This window comes from Antennarius striatus, chromosome 15 (assembly GCF_040054535.1).
Source record: "Antennarius striatus isolate MH-2024 chromosome 15, ASM4005453v1, whole genome shotgun sequence".
In the NCBI taxonomy this organism is placed as follows: domain Eukaryota; kingdom Metazoa; phylum Chordata; class Actinopteri; order Lophiiformes; family Antennariidae; genus Antennarius; species Antennarius striatus.
The window spans coordinates 13801190-13818637 of record NC_090790.1 but is presented as its reverse complement, the minus strand read 5'-3'; the positions used below and the strand labels follow the sequence as shown (position 1 = coordinate 13818637).

At 39.6% G+C, this 17448-nt stretch overlaps 1 protein-coding gene across 3 annotated transcripts in view; it reads left to right on the top strand.

Annotated features, from left to right (window-relative positions):
- The window catches only part of LOC137608178 (astrotactin-2-like), a 230328-nt gene that overhangs the window by 184603 nt on the left and 28277 nt on the right, over nt 1–17448 (top strand). For all 3 annotated transcript variants that reach the window (XM_068334322.1, XM_068334321.1, XM_068334320.1), the window contains 3 exons: nt 3893–4215; nt 12321–12454; nt 13194–13342. In XM_068334322.1, the coding sequence (XP_068190423.1) occupies nt 3893–4215; nt 12321–12454; nt 13194–13342 (606 nt within the window). The remainder of the gene's footprint in view (nt 1–3892; nt 4216–12320; nt 12455–13193; nt 13343–17448) is intronic.

Genomic DNA, 17448 nt, shown 5'->3' with positions numbered 1-17448 from the left:
AAAAAAAAATACTGTATTTCTAAAAACAGACCGCTAGATGTCAGAATAACTCTAGCAGATGTCTATTCCACACAAGGAATAGGCCGCTCCACACAAGACTGAGTGAGAGCAAACATTGGAATTGGGACCTGACCTATATCCACAAACTGTCCCTCTCTTTGGTCAAGCACTTCAAACACAAATATGCTGCATGGAAATGTGTGAGATTCTGCCATTGCTTAACTGGATTGAAAAGTGGGATAACACTTTTCTATTTGAATGGTGATTTGCAGACAACACACAGCTCCCATGATGCACATGTTCTACAGGCATGTATTTCTCTTGCTTCACCAATATTTTGTATTCATATTGAATATTGGATATATCTGATGTAGATAATATAGCTCTATTAAATTTAGTGGTCTTTGTTACTTGTAGATATCAAACCTCAGGATATATGCCTAATAACACACTATACAACAACTGAACATTAAATAAAACATTTAACCACAATTTAATGAGATAAATGTTGAGGCTATGCTTTTCATTTATCACTGTCCTCTTTTTGATGACAAGGTATGTGTTGCATTACACAAAAATAAATCCTTTACACTCATTCCACACTGCTAAAAGTTAATGAAGTCTAAACTTGAATTGAACAATTGAACAAAACAAGTCCAAGTATCAATCTTTACTTAACATATCAAAGTTATTTCATAGAATTACCTGTTTAAGAATAACGTGTATTATTTTATGCAACTATGATTATTATTGAATTATTTATTCATCCATTTTTACAGGATATATTGCTGCTGAAGTGGTGAAGTATATAGATGAGTATGTAAGTAAGTACACAGAAGATATGTGATTTTCCATAGTAGTGGGCTGCCTGTCAGAGGATCAATGCATTCTTATTGTTATAATCATGTAATCGATTCTGTTTTTATAGTGCTGTTTTGTCATTAAAATGAACAAATAAATGTGATCGAGTAAATAGGGTCATGTTTTCTTGTTCATTATAGGCAAGAAAATTTAAAAATTGAAATGCAACTTACTCAAAAACTTAGTAAAGTACTGTACTTGAGTAAATGTGCTTTGCATTGTTGTCTGTGTACTGTTGTTGTAAGTTCAGACAATCACTATGGTTTTTCCATGTTTCGTTGTATGTTTCATCAAACAATTCTGTCCTATTTGGGCATAAAGTGGTAACGTTGAAAGAATTATTCTTTAACAAAAGCAAACAGGAGGAGGTTCACCACTTTGTCAAACATCGGAAGAATATCACTACAAGTTCTTTGGATCCAATCTGATGTACACAAATTTATTGGGAAAGCTCTTTTTGACAGCTCTTTTCTGCATCTGTGTTGTCTCAAGAGGTTCATGAAATTGGGCTCTGGGCCACCGCGTGATTCTGTTTATATATTGTTGCACATGAGGTTACTTCCCACTCATTTAACTTCTGCCAGTGTCTTGCAGACTTGCTAAAGAAATAACAAAGCAAGCATGAAAATACACACGTAAAGGTCACAGCTAGAAATGAGGAAATGACGGCCAAGTTGCTGCTCTGTTTTCTAGGAATTCAGTAGTGTCCCTGATACTTTTGTGCTGAAATGAAAATAAATTTTAACAGTGAATTCATAGACCAAGTGATGCCCAAATATCCCCAAAATGGCTGTGAATAAGCACTACAGCTTTTAAACTACATCCCATTATAGAAATACTTGCATGTATTATCAAACAAACAAACATTTGGTGTAATGATACAACATAAAATGTATATCTTACAACTCTGTAACTACTTTTGACGCCAAATCTTTTCTTGCTGTGGCTATATCAAGGAATTCACCTGAGATCTAATTTAAATAACTCATCTCTTAATGCTATGTTTGCAGGTTTAAAATGTCATATCCACATCATTTATTGTTATATAATTGATTTTTCTCCTGCTGAGAATGTCAGCTAAAAACAAATAGTTGAAAACATGTCCGACTGTGTTATTATTTTCTTGGAGCTGGTAAATTCTGACATGCATCAACATGCGATTGTATTTCAGAAACCGTGAAGGATACATATACCCTTTCACCATAGTTTAGTTATTACTACAGAAATCATAGGTAACGTTGCACAAGTAGAAACATTATGTTGCAGTTCTGCTCTTCTATCTAAGTTCATACACTGTGTAGTTAATTTCCCACTGTTTGATATCTGAGTTCACTAAAAATGTTAACAGGAAATAAGTTATTTCAAATATTACATTTTAATTAGTCTCAATTACGACACTTTGAATAATTTCAGTGGATTTTCCTGCAGTCTTACCCACTTCCTTCAGGTTTTATGTTTCACTGTTTTTTTTTCTTTCTTGGTCTCTGTGTATATGTGCGCTGATGTAATTCCATATACATTGGTAATCTCATCGATCCATCTGTGTGCGTCTGAGAGGGGGTTTGTGATTCTCATTGCTGGGCTTGAGATTTATTTTGCTCCTCCAGACAAACGGCTTTATTATTATTCTCAGTCTGGAGTTTACTCTCTGTCTACCTACACTTATGTATAAGACATAGTCAGTGGTTTAAACTACAACACTGAGGGCTAGATGAGTGAAATATTTTGTTGACACATGTATATTCATCAAGTCATGTTCTGAGACACTATGTCTATTTTTTCTTATATTTCTTCTGAAGTGGCTATGTTTATTTACTAAATTTTGTTATCTGGATTCTGAATTTTTAAAAAAAAATCACAATACTGTATAGTGTACAGATTGAGACAAAACACAATCGACACCAAGTTTCCATCACATTAAGCATAAATTAGTTGTAAAAGTCTACCCATTAATTACCAGCTGCTACAAAAGTGTTAATTTTAATGTATTATGATATTATAATAATGTTAGTCCCAAAATTGTCTTTTAAGGATGTTTTGACAAGCTTGTGCTTTTTGTTTAAATGAAAGGGATATTTACATTTTAGTAATTCTATACCATTTCTATGAATAACAATTTTCACATAAATGCACTACATAAATAGATAAGTGACTTTTAAATGCTTTTTCCAATTTACTGTTCTCATAATTTCTAGCACTGTCTGATGGTACATCACATTTAAAGCCACATCAGTATCCAGTAATTTAACTTAACCACGTTTTTGTTTGTTATTAGAAATGAATTTTCTGCCTCATTTCACACACACACACACACACACACACACACACACACACACACACACACACACACACACACACACACACACACACACACACACACACACACACACACACACACACACACACACACACACACACACACACACACACGTGTCCTCTGTCCTTGTAAAGACACAAAACCACATCTGCTTCACAGTACAGATGGCAGATCTGCTCTACTCCAACATGTGGCCTGATGTGTCCTCCAAGTCTAACACTCAACACCTAAGTAGCATTCTCTCCTTTTTTCTTTCCTCCCTTGCTTCTGTCCACATGCTGTGTTGTTTTCTCACAGAAAGATGAAATGATTGGAAAGATTCTCTCCAGCTCCAGTGAGAACGTCAAATAGTGGTAACTAATGGTCAGAGGAAGAAGCCAGCATAGCTCCGCTTACTTCCCATTCATCTGTTGTTTATGAAACTTGATGACAGAAAGACGTTAGTTGTTGTTTTTTTGTCTCTTCTTTGACAGTGCATAAAATAAATACAGATGTAAACGCTTTGCGCAATTCAGAGATCGTGAATGTGCATTGCTGCACCATTATATTATTTATGGGGACAAAGGTCAGAAAAAGATTGTTACACATTTTGTATAGAATATCTGTAAATACATGGTTCTACTTCCTCTTCCTAATGAAAGTAAATTATACCAATGGTTAACTTTGCAACCCTTTTATCATTTCATTTATTTTATCTCCTACCTACTCCCCCAGAGGCAACAGACCAGGGGGTTGGCGGGGGTGGGCAACGTGAGCTGAAGTCGGTCCCCTTTATCAACTACCTGTCGGCACTGCTGAAAAGTCAGCTGTTGACTGATGACATTGTGAATGGTGTGGAGATCCGCTGTGAGGAGAAGGGCAGCTGTCCAGGTGGCTGCCACCTGTGCCATCACCAGACTGTGGTTGGGGGAGCGTCAGGGAGAGTCCACATCGGTAGCAGCAGGAGTGGAGAGCAGCCTTCCCCCATCCCAGTGTTGTTGGACGTCAGCCGCGTAGTGCCACTGTACAGCCTGGTCCAAGACAACATCACCAGAGAGGTGAGAGATCAGTTGTGTGTGTGTGTGCGTGCGTGCGTGCGTGCATGCGTGCGTGCGTGCGTGTGTGTGATCTCATTTATGTAGGTCAAGAAGAGGTTTTGGAGATAAAGTCAGAGAGGTCAGACTCACTGTAGATGGTTTGGACATGTCCAGAGGAGAGAGAGTGAATATATTTGTAGAAGGATGCTGAGTTTTGAACTGCCAGGCAGGAGGCCCAGAGGAAGACCAAAGAGAAGTTTTATGGATGCAGTGAAAGAGGACATGAAGGTAGTTGGTGTGAAAGAAGAGGATGTAGAAGACAGGGTTAGATGGAGGCAACTGATTCGCTGTGGTGAACCCTGAAGGGAAAAGCTTAATGGAGAAGAAGAAAAAAGTGATCATAGCACCCCTGAATGACAATTAAACCTTTATTATACAGTTTATCCTAAAAGTTAAAGTATTTTTGAATTAGGGAAATGGAAATAATCATTGACGAAATGTCTACATTACTCTAAATTCAGAAGTTTTGTGAACAACTCTGATATCTGAATATAAAAATTGTAAACATAATGAAAGTTTCTGAATAAAAGTAATCCAGTGATTTTAACTGCTACTCTTTAAAAATTAAAAGTGAAAAGAGACAAATCAACATATGTTGCGTTGAAGGTACAGTCGGCTCTTAGAGAAGCTTTTATTCATACATCTTATGCCATTTGTAATTGTAGCGTGGCTTGTCCTCTGTAGCACTGGCCAATGGAGTTATACAACATCTCCTCTAGGGGGCATTAGTTGGTTGTCTGTGACCACTGGAAGTGAGGACTGTAAGACAGTGGGCATAAAAAAGATGACATCATGGTTTCCTTCTCTTGCGGGGAAGTCAGTGTGTGTATATATGTGAGATATATGTGTTTGTCTGTGTCTGGAGAAGCACGCACAGCTGAATGTAATATCAGCCTAATGTCCACATGTATTGTGATTCATCCTGTGAGAGAAGTATGTGATCTCTGTGCAATGAAACTTAATCACATTACATTTCTTTTCCATCGGGTAATTTAAGAGGAAGCTCTGGGTTCACTTGACATTTAGTTTACCAAATCTTGCTCTGTTTTGGTTTCATCTTGATAATGTCTGGCTACCTAATATCTGGTTACTTGTTTCACACACAGGTGACTCACACCCGACACATACGTATGTATGCACCACAGGGAGTAAAGTGGGTCATGCTCCCCATAATCAAGCATCTATTTACCTAATGTTCGGAAATTACTGCAGGTAACAATAGTATGGGAGGCAAACAGACATATGTGCCTAAATATATATAATATATATATATTTCAGTGTAAGCGGTTTTCAGTTCATATACATATATATATGAAATGAAAACCACTTACACTCGTGCACACATCACACACATACACAACAAAGCCCTCTGTACGTGCTGCCCATAACAAGCACAGCAGCCCTAAAGAAAAGAAGGCACAATCAATTGCAGACGATCCCTAGTGGGCCTCATCAATACCTAAATGTGAGGAAGAGCAAACTGTCTCTTTTCCCTCCCTTCTAAACACCTCTCTATCTGCCCCCCCACCCCCAACTCTGTGGTCTTCTGGGTATGTAGGGAGTGAGATGGAGGAAGTGAAGAAGGGGGAGACTGCAGTGGATCGCTCTGGCGAGCCCTTCTGGTGTAGCTCGAGGCAGGATTATTAGCTTCTTATTGATGTCATCGACCTCTTGTGAAGGAGGAGAGTCCATCACTCAGCTCCTCTCTTCCTGTTCTTCTCCTCTTGGTCACAGCTGCTGCTGTTGGTGTGAAAGGCACATACATGTTCCACATTAGAGATGGGCGACACGACAACCTGCCTCTCGATGGCTCGTTTTGCTTTCTCTCCCTCTCTCTACTTGTCTGGTTCTGTTAGGGACGACAGATGTCATATCACCAAAGCCTGCTCACAGATACGGTTCCTTTAAATCTAAAACTCCCCGCAGCAAACAGAATAGTGGCTTACTTGTCTCTCTTATAATCAGGAGCACGAAAGTTCTACTAATATATGTGTACATTTTTATACATATTTTTATTTAGTTACCCCAACTTCCTCTTTCTCTGTCCATTCCCAGGATCCTTGGATTTCTGAGAGGATGTATCAAATCGGTTGCACAAAAAGTGTTGTCATGACTGACCCAGGGGGTGATTGTTATAATGTGCACTGTCCCCTTCCTTAAAGAGATCAATTTAGATTGATTGTTAGATATAATATTTCTGAATTTTTCTTCTCTCTCTCTCTGTCTCTGTCTCTCTCTCTCTCTCTCTCTCTCTCTCTCTCTCTCTCTCTCTCTCTCTGTCTCTCTCTCTCTCTCTCTCTCTCTCTCTCTCTCTCTCTCTCTCTGGCCAATACTTACTAATGACCGCCTAAAGAACTATGTCCTAATACATCTTATGAGTTTGCATATACTGCATATTCACCCACCTACCACTTGTGGTATCCATACTTGGTGGTAAGTTTGTCTTGAGGAGCTCATATTATAAAGTGACCAATGTGCCAAGTTCCCCTAATCTGTGGATAGTTGGCTAACCTTTAAAGCTGGCTTAAATTGGCTCAGCTTTAATGTAACTTTAATGTAAAGCCTATAAATCTTAGAAGGAAAGGTTTACTTTCCTATGTCTTAGTATGCGTACATTTCTCTTCTCATGAAAACCTTTAAACTTCTACGTCAGTTTGTCTGGAACTGGTCTTGGAACTTGCTTGGGCAGGACTACGGTGGTCTTGCTTACAGGTCTGGTATATTCATTTAGATTCTCACATACATGCATATCTTCTTCTTTTCCTTTTGGCTTTTCCCTTCAGGGGTCGCCTCAGCGAATCAATTGCCTCCATGCCTCCATCTAACCCTGTCTTCTGCATCTTCTTCTCTCAAACCAACTACCTTCATGTCCTCTTTCACTACATCCATAAACCTCCTCTTTGGTTTTCCTCTAGGCCTCCTGGCTGGAAGTTCAAAATTCTGCATCCTTCTACCAATATATTCACTATCTCTCCTCTGGACATGTCCAAACCATCTCAGTCTGGCCTCTCTGACTTTATCTCCAAAACCTCTAACATGTGCTGTCCCTCTGATGTACTCATTCCTGATCCTATCCTTCCTGATCACTTCCACAGAGAACCTCAGCATCTTCATCTCTGCTACCTCCAGCTCTCTCTCCTGTCTTTTCCTCAGTGACACTGTCTCTAGACCAAACAACATCGCTGGTCTCACCACAGTTTTGTACACCTTTCCTTTAATTTTAGCTGAAACTCTTCTATCACACACCACACCTGACACTTTTCTCCACCCATTCCATCCTGCCTGTACACGCTTCTTCACCTCTTTTCCAGACTCTCCATTGCTCTGGACTGTTGACCCTAAGTACTTAAAATGCTCCACCTTCTTGATCTCTTCTCCCTGTAACCTCACTCTTCCACTTGGGTCCCTCTCATTCATACACATGTATTCTGTCTTACTGTGGCTAACCTTCATTCCTCTCCTTTCCAGGACAAACCTCTACCTCTCTAGCTTCTCCTCCACCTGTTCCCTGCTCTCACTACAGATCACAATGTCATCTGCAAACATCATAGTCCATGGAGATTCCCGTCTAACCTCATCTGTCAGCCTATACTACCAGTTAATACCAAAGAATAAATAGTGGATAAGCAAATAAGTGAATACCTGTTGAGATTGCTCCTTCTTTTTTTTTTACGGCTTGTGTTGAAGTGACGGAATTATGGCAAACCTTTTGAACAAATTGGTAGTGGGTCTAATGGTCACAATTTTAATACATTGTCAAGTAACTCTTTTTATTCACCACTCCACAGGAGTGTTTCTATAATATTTTCATGTGGGATTGGGGGAAGAAAATACTTTTGCACCAAAATAAAAAGGTGGCAGCTCTAACAACAAGCATGTTGTAGGTCTATTTGCAAAGGTTCAGGGAGTCTGCTTTAAGAGAGCTTCTGAACTGATGCATTATGCATTGACTAGTTGAGTGAACAGTTATGGTCATACTTCATGAAACAAATTCTAAAGCAACACCTGAGTAATCCAAGGAAAAGTACATCAGACAGATCCACAATAATGTACACATTTAAAAACAAACACAAGTTCTGATCCATCAACATTACTGCAGTACTAAGGAGAAACCATGAGCCAATAGTTGAATCAAACCAGTGTAACAAATTTGCACAACATCCCATGTTCTGCAAATAATCTGTCTCTACCTTTGTCAAAGGTTATCACTTGTCAATCCAACAGTATAATTCAACATTACCACACCACACACCCTCCATCTTTCATTAAGGTAGGATTTATTATGAATGTTGTATGAGATTATATTTGTCTTAGCCAGAAGCATGTACTAAACTTGCAAGTCCTTATTTCTCTAAATTTGCGCCAAAAAATGTTATTTTTCTGTAAAAAGTCCAAATTGATCACACTGAAAAGAAGTCCTTCTTTCTTATCACAAAGACAGACTGAAGTAGTTAGACTGGTCCCCTGATAATTGATGATTTTCATTTTCAATTTTTATTCCATTCATCTTAAAATGGACAGTGTTCTACTAAACCGATACTGAAATTTTATTTATTTTTAATTTTTATTTGCTTTATTTGATCTCCCCTCTCTGTTGACTTTTTTAAAAATGTAAATTTATAATTTAGGAGAGTTTGGCTGGAGTAACAGCATTGTCAAACCCAGCTGTGTCACCTAAAAACTAAAACAACGATTTTCCAATGACATGGCAATCCCCCATCAACCTCTAGGTGAACCAACCCTCCAACTGCCCCCAGCTGCCTATTTCCTGGAAGTAGTGCTTCTGACGAGGTTCCTAGAACCAGTCCATTGGTTCCTTTGTTAACACCATTAGCTCTGAATGATTGGAGGGGATACATAAATGCATTTGTGTGTGAGCACACAGACATACACACTTAGGTCACTATTGACAGTGTCCTGTGTGTGCTGACTTAGACTCTTTACCACCACTGGCGATCATCATATAAATCAATACTGCGGGCCAGCTGGCCAGTGTTTTCATGTATTAGCCTCTGAAGATGGACAGTAATATGGTCAGTTTAGGCTAGACAAACAGATTAATACATTAAAGAGGTCACAATGGCCTTTCTTGCCTTCTTGTAAGTCACGTCAGACTTCTACGAAAGTGAAACATCCAAATAGTATTTTGGTGCCAGTGAGTCTGCGGAGTCTAGATGATGTCAAGGCTTGGGATTTGCGGCCGGCGATGTTGCTGATGCTCAGCGGCCTTGCTTTTCACTGTTCTTGCATTGTCTTCAAAGCACAAGGTGATTACATTTCAGCTCAATTTCTTCAGTATCGATAAGGTCAATGAAGATGAATAGTGGCATATTTGTGAAGCAGTGGAAGCATCTGTTATTGTAACAACTGGGGCATCACAGTTCCAGAAACCAAGTCTGCATGGCTTCTGGGCAAAAGCCAATGCCTAGTTCTTAGAGAAGACCCTCTCTGTCGAAACACTTGCTTTTCTGATATGAAATATAATTGATGAAGCTTTTTTTTTTTTTTTTTTTGCAGACAGAATGTGTATGGATCTATAATGTTCTGGGAAATGCATGGTCTGTAGTTAATCAATAAAGTATAGGGTATACTGCTCCAGACAACACAGTGGTACTCTCTGCTGGGCCATCAATGTCTCCATTTCTGGCCTAAGTCTTTTTTACCGTGTATGACATGTCTGCTTGTTGTTGCTGTCTTCACCAATATCCAGTTGACATATCAACAGCGGACAAACACTTCCTTGCACTTCTCTGAATCTTCCATCTCTGTTTTACCTCCTGTGCCCCTCACTCAGCCCCCAAGTTATTCCCTAAACCACAATAAGATTCCCTGTTTACCCAGTGGAGACTGGTTTGTATTACACTCAAACATAAACACGGTGGTAATCGCTTTGTCTATTTTTCACATGTGCAGCCATGCAATCAAGCACACATATATGGGGTTTTTCAAGGAATCTGGTGGTGGTAGTAAATACATGGCAGTCCTGTGGTCTTGCCCCCAGCAGCAGAGGTCGTTTCTCATTTGTCTAGTCATCTGTATGCGTGGGTAGACATTGGACCCACGCTTTTTTTTCTTGTTGCCTTTTTCTGCGGCCTGCTTCTCATTGACATGAGGTGGCAAGAACCCTGCTGCTGTTGTTTTCTGGCAACAGTTAGTCACATGGGTTCAGGCAAGGGGGGTGAAATGTAATTACCTTTTTCCCTCTTTTGGTTTTCCAGGTGGTTATTATATGGCACTGGATTACAGTTCTTGCCTATCCCTATAATAACTACTCTTTCAACATGCTCATTTAGAGGGGCTTGTATTGCAGGATAAATAAGGGGAAAGACTCAACTGCTGAGGATCCTTGGTTATATCCCAGGGTAAGGCGAGGATTGATACAAGTCTCCTGTTTTCACACCTTTATTTCCTCATTCATCATTTTGCGGTTTTTACGGTCCAATGTTTTCTACAGCCTCATTCTTTTTTCATTAGTTCTTATTTTGCTGCTTTTTTAGGTCACTTTCACTCTCAAAATATTTTACCTCAACTAAAAACAAGTAGTTTTGGAAGAAGTCAGTTCCCATGAAAGGCTGTTGAGCCTCCTTTACAGCTAACAACACAGTGTTATGGAAATGCTAACATCAGCTTCTGAGCCCGTACTCTGAATCTTTTTTTGGCCAAGGCTTCTCCCTCTCTGGTTAGGACTATGCCCAGAGTCATCTAAAATGTCACTTTTACTAATCAGCTCACTGCAGAAATGTTCTTTGGCATTTCTCCAATGAAATGAAACAGCCAACCAATCTTTAATTCTTCATGTTGATGCACGCATGTTTGCATGCGCACAGTATGGAAGTGGTCGTCTTAAAGATGTGTGTGGTCTCATCAGCTCCTTTTCCTTCGGATAAGTGAATGTCATCGTGTATTGGAACAAAAGAGTAGCTCCTCTCTGCTTTTTGTTGGATGCCTGGTGCCCGGTGATAATGTTTCCACATAGTTCCACTGTCCTATTTTTGTGACCATGATCAAGTACATCTCTAAAGTTGTCTGCATGAGGCAGCATTGCCAGCCAGTTTGAGAGCATAAATAACAGAGTACAGTATTCCATTGATCCATAGTGTGACAGGGGGAGCCAGAGTGCTTGTGAACTCCCTTGAACTCTCTCTCTATCATGCCTGTGGCTTTAGGGAAAGCCCTGACATTATATTTTATTGCTTTGACGGTTATATTGGCATTTTGCTGCCTTTTAGAGGATGACTGCGCTTCTGCCTTTGATTTTTCTTTTGCTCGTTAATGAAGCAGCACAAGGAGATGTGAGGAGATGATGTCATCTTCTATCCCCGCCACCTCCATCCCCCTCACATATAGACTGACAACACTACTGTCGGATACATGCACCCACGCACTCACATGAACGCAGGCACACATACATGCAAAAAAAACAGATGCATAGAATGGAGGAGACAGGGAGTGTCACTCCTTTCACACTTTAACCATAAAAGTCACAGTGAATCTACGATATCAGAGTGTAAAGAGTGTAAGCTTGTCGATCCTAGTGAAATGTTCCTACCTTCCAGTAATTGGGAACAGTTGATACGAAAAGGTCACAGTGTGTGTATGGTGTGTGTGTGTGTGTGTGTGTGTGTGTGTGTGTGTGTGTGTGTGTGTGTGTGTGTGTGTGTGTGTGTGTGTGTGTGTGTGTGTGTGTGTGTGTGTGTGTGTGTGTGTGTGTGTGTGTGTGTGTGTGTGCATGTGTACCTGTGTGTCTGCTTTTTTGGGAACAAGTGATTTTTAGTACAGATTTTTGCAGAGAGGATATTTTTATTAAGGACATTTTGACTAATTTTAATTAAGTTAAGAGTGAGTCTTAATATGTTGACATCCATGTTAAATTTTAGGTTATTGGAAATAAAATGAATATAGTCAATGGAGAGTCATTATGTGGACAGAATCACGGGGATGGGCGTCTGTGTGTGTTCTGGTATATGGAGATCACTGGTGAAGGTGGGGGTGGGGTAGGCTTAGACGGAATGGGAGCACATGTTCTCAGAGATAATTGCATTTTTCTCACCTGTTACCCTTTACAGGCCTTCAAGAGTGCCACAATGAGCTCATACTGGTGTGCAGGAAAGGGCGATGTCATTGATAACTGGTGTCGCTGTGACCTGAGTGCCTTCAGCAAAGATGGCCTGCCCAACTGCAGCCCCATCAGGCAGCCAATGTAAGTGTCAGTTGACGTCACAATGCAGACATACTCACACTCACATATGGACGTTGTAAAACAGGAAATGCAGCATACATAAGCACTGTTCATTGCTTTCTTATCTTAGTTCAAAACATGACCCTTTTGTGTGTTTTTTGGTTTGCTTATTTTTCAGGTTAATTTGACATGTGAATTCATGCCACAGGGAGTAATGATTCCCTTGTATTGAGGCATTTCCCCTCAAAATCGATGTTTACTTCTTGAATTTTAGCAACTATTTTTTGGAGTGTCAATTCAGCAGACATATCTCCAGCTCAGAGCAGGGCCAGAGTATAAGACCTGTAAAAACCAGCAGTGCTTGTTATTGTCTCAAAAGATGAAACTGAGTTGTGTGCTTTTTATGAAAAAGCGATAATGTACGTCCATCAGTCATTTTCTCCAATACAGTTGAAGGGCAGGCAAGATGGAAATATTGTTCTTTTATCTCTTCTGAGGGATTAAATAGTGAAACCTGCCGAGGGAACACTGATTTAGAACAGGTGGCATTGGAATTCCTTTCCTTTTTAAAGCAGCTGTTGGCCATATTGTTGTTCAAAGAGATATACAGGCAGACATGCAACAGACATATTGTGAGTTTAAGGCTTTTTTGCATTTAAATATTTCATATGAAATATTAAATGAAGAAACAAACATTTTTGATTTCATTCTTAGCATTACTGTAATCATATCTTAAACCTTATCCTCTCTATCCATTTAGTTTGCGTCTAGCCCCTTACCTGGAGCCCTCAAGCACAATGGTTGCCCTAGAGTGGATGGATGTGGAGCCTCTGATTGGCTGCAAAGTTTCTGATTACATTATCCAACATAAACGAGTGGAGGATCCTTCGGAGGCAGAGATCTACACAGGTAGTGACTCGAAATCCCAAATCTGTTTTTCAATAGACTTGGGATTTAAGCTTTGATGGTCTTGTCTTCACAAATACACACAATGTTTCACGCTTTCCACTTGGCACATGATTCACCGTTGTAGCCATTCTCATGTGTCTGAGGTTCAGATTAATCAAAATCTATTAAGCATGCATGTACAATAAACAGAAGAAAATCTTATCTTGCAATGGCAACTTCAGCGTCAAACACTTTTTCGTATAATCATACTAACAGACAACAAAAATCCAGATGAAAACATGATTACCCAAGCAGAATCCCTGACACCAGAAGGACAGATCAGTGTCACAGAAATAATAATGAGATGTCTGATGAAATAATAGAAGGTTATAAAGTTACACGTAGATGGATTGGAGGTTAAACTTTTGGTCTAAATTCAAAAAGAATAGAAGATGAGAATGAGACAACATGATGTGCAGCCATTTATCCGTTGCCATAGATGATGCTGATTGTGCCACAGGGCCTAGGAAGTGGTCATGGTTGTGACGTGGGCCTGGGATGAGTCAGAGGAAGGGTGATTGGAAGGAATTTAATAATATTGGAGCAATGAGGTGGTCTGGAAGAAGTTCTCTTTAGTCATTGCAAAGTATGGACAGGCCGTCCATTACCCTTGGGAGGAGTGCCGATGAAGCGTGGGCACCCACAATTAAAGAAAAGTTAGAGACAGCTAGACACAGGCATGCTAGCAGAGGTGAGGGAGGAAGTGGCAGATGGTGTGGGTGACTCACTATGTTATGTGCCAGTCACCACTATAAATCACGTCATAATTGACAGCATAAGGAGTCATTGTCTTCATCTTTTGTCATTGTTTGTCTCTAACAGTCATGTCTGTTTTGTTTACTCTAAACTTTACTGATCGAAGGCATGGATCATTGTGACGGAAACATCTCCTATATAGTGAATGGTATAAAACCTTCATTGTTCTCAAAGGGGCTTAATAATGGATTAAAACCTAGAAGTCATAAGATGGGTGGAGTTATAAATCAGGGGGTCTCTTAAAATGATGAGATCCTTTTGTATGGATTTAGAAAATAAGCAAAAAAATGTAAGCATTCCTCACACTCACACTGACTAACCTTGATTGGATTGTACTCCCTGGGCATATTGGTTATTTCTTTTTTCAGCATCATCTCTGAGGTGCTTTCTAGGAACATTGATGTCAAGGAGACTCAATAATAAGCGGATCTCGCTCACCTTGGTCTTGCTCTCAAGTTCGATCAATTTTTGAGGCTTTTCTCCCAGCAGCGCTCATCTTGACTTTCACTCACAGATAAACTCAGCCATGTGCACTCGCACACGTTCCCCCACTGAAGCTGCCAGTGAAACCAGTCTTCTACCGTTGGCCACCGAGCAGCTCTAATGATGCAGTTTGTGGATAAATACTTGGATAAATACTTTGCTCAAAGGCATCTTGGTGGTTTTCTGGAAAGGAAGCGTTTCTCCATCATTTTCCCACTTCATATTTTCCAAGACTGCCTGATTATTTGAACCAGTGAGCTTGCAGGCAAGATTTCCTCGACATTTGAGGGTTGGTATGTAATAGAAAGCCATTTGTCTGATTTACAGTAAACTATATTGTCGGAAAAACCCTTGATTCATGGAAGTTGTTTGGTATTATAAAGCAGTAGGAGGTATTCAAAGTCTAATTCAAGTGGTATAGGGAGGAATATTTATATAAATAAAATGGAAACAGAAAAAAAGAAGTGATAAGGAATACAGTACATGTTTCATAAATTCTCAAATATCCCCAAGCTCTTGATGTCAGATGAACACAACAATTCCTGCAGTTCATGCAGATAAAGGATGAATACTATCTTACAGGAGTGTTTGACATTTTATAGTACAATATAGATATAGAAAATTTGAAAAACATTAATAACGGAAATCACAGGGATGGTGCTTTGAAATCAGAAGGTTGACGAGATGTTAAAAAATGGTGACATCATCAGAAGTAAGTGCCAAATTCTGAATTCTGACGGTGCCGCCATCCATAGAACCTGAGGCTCCATCCGCTTCCAAATTGAAACTCCGCTGCAGGCCGGTGTATGAGAGAGAGGAAAGATAAACAGACAGTCATGCACACACACACTGAGCCACGCTAAGCATGCGTCACACACTCAGAGCACACACAGTCATCCATGTGCACACTCATACAGATGGCAAACAGAAAGTGATGCAGACTCTTGGCTGCAGCTCCCATTGTGTTCCCACAGCCATGTTTCTATGTCAGTACTGTCTAGACGAGGCTAAATGATACTGTATCCCTCATGAGATAAATGTTCAGGTCAGTCAGTGTGAAATAAAATAGTAAGAATAAACGGCTCATGATTTTTTTGGCTTCAATGTTTTAACCAGAATGTGGTTCCTCTGATTTGAGGATGTAAATCCAGGGATTTTAATAATTGGGAAAACACTTTGAGCTTTGGTCTTTTTTTGGGGGGTGGGGGGGGTGTTATTAGTGACGTTTTCATCTAAAAGGAGATATAGAAGGATAATTTCCATCATTGCCAGTTTTTGTATTAATTTATTGCATTTTTTTGAGCTTGTCTAACAATTGTCTTTTCATTTTTTGGAATACAGTTGTTTCATAACCTGAGTAACACGTTGACCCATATCAATAAAATGACTCAAATAATGTCTTACGCCACCCATTTTGGCTTTAGAATTTGAGTCTGTGATGACATCCTGCACAAGAGGATATATTTGCTGAATCCTTGAATATTCTACCAGTGGAAAGACTGTTCTAATAAGCTGATATCCATAAATGTTAGTCTCCTTCAATGTGAACTTTGGAAATGATAGTCCACCTATTTTCATATCCGACTAGCGCCGAGTGGAATAACCCATGTCGGAGTTTGATTGTGTTATTTGGGTGTCTTCTTCACTTCCACTCTCTGTCATTATGCCGGGTGGTCTAACCATCAACCCTGTCAGTTTTCTAACTCTTTCTAATAGGGCTTGGACGTCTCTTTGCAATTTGTCAATTTCTTACCCAGAGTACAGTGTCTTGTTTTACTTTTTACACACATGCTTTATAGAGCAAGATAATTTGCATTTGCACATCTTTCTGCATCTTTACTCAAAGAAATACCTAAAAATTAAGATAATTAAAAATCATATGTGGCATCAGCATGCTCTTCTTTCTAATGAATATGCTTACCTCATCTTTGTGCCTCTAACTGGGTAAAAGCAAAGGTTCTGAGGAATCATGTCATTTAACGTCACCTTGTTTCTTTCCACATTTGCATAAACCATCCTTAAAAGACTCCCAGTCCCAAAGTCCTCCACCTCACTTATTCAGTGGCGTTCAGTAAAGAAAGTAATCTTTACTTCAGAGTTTCTCCCATGTCACTCACAAATCTTCCCTCAGAGGTCAATGGCAATGACTAGAAGGTTGATCTGCCACTTTTGGTAATCCCTCAGTTCATATGTCTTGTTGTTTGCATGCACACAATGTTTCACTTGTATACATGGCTGTAAATCGTGAGGCAAAGAGAGAATGAGGCACTGCTCTAGACAATCATTTAACTTTTCATTTTTTCCCTCCACGTATCATTAGAGTTTTGATTTATCTCAAATTTTAATTAAAAAGATACTTCTTGTTGAAATGGTTTGCCCCACTATAGCTTGACCTAACAGGGTACCTTGAACCAATAAAGACATTCTGCTACTGTTATTTTCCACGGTTCTCAAGGTTCACCTTGCTGCCCCTGTTACAGACCATGCATAATGATGCAGTCCATGCAGTGCTCTCACCATTTCAGCTAGGAAAAGTCAACCCATCCTTACAGTTACATTTAAAGTGGGGCCACTGTGATTTTAAACACTCTCCTGATTAAGTAAAATAAAACCATTAAAAGAAAGTGCAATTAAGCCATTATTTAGTAATGCCTGCCCCGGAATGTCCGACGGCATACTGTAGATCAAGAGGCAGTCAAACTGTCAGCACAGAGCAGGCTGACAAATATTTTTTGAGGGTCCTTAAATGGAAGGAATTCTAACTTGCTTGTGAGATGCAGTCACAACCATCTTGATAGAGATGGGGCTTCCCAAGAACTCACAAGTTC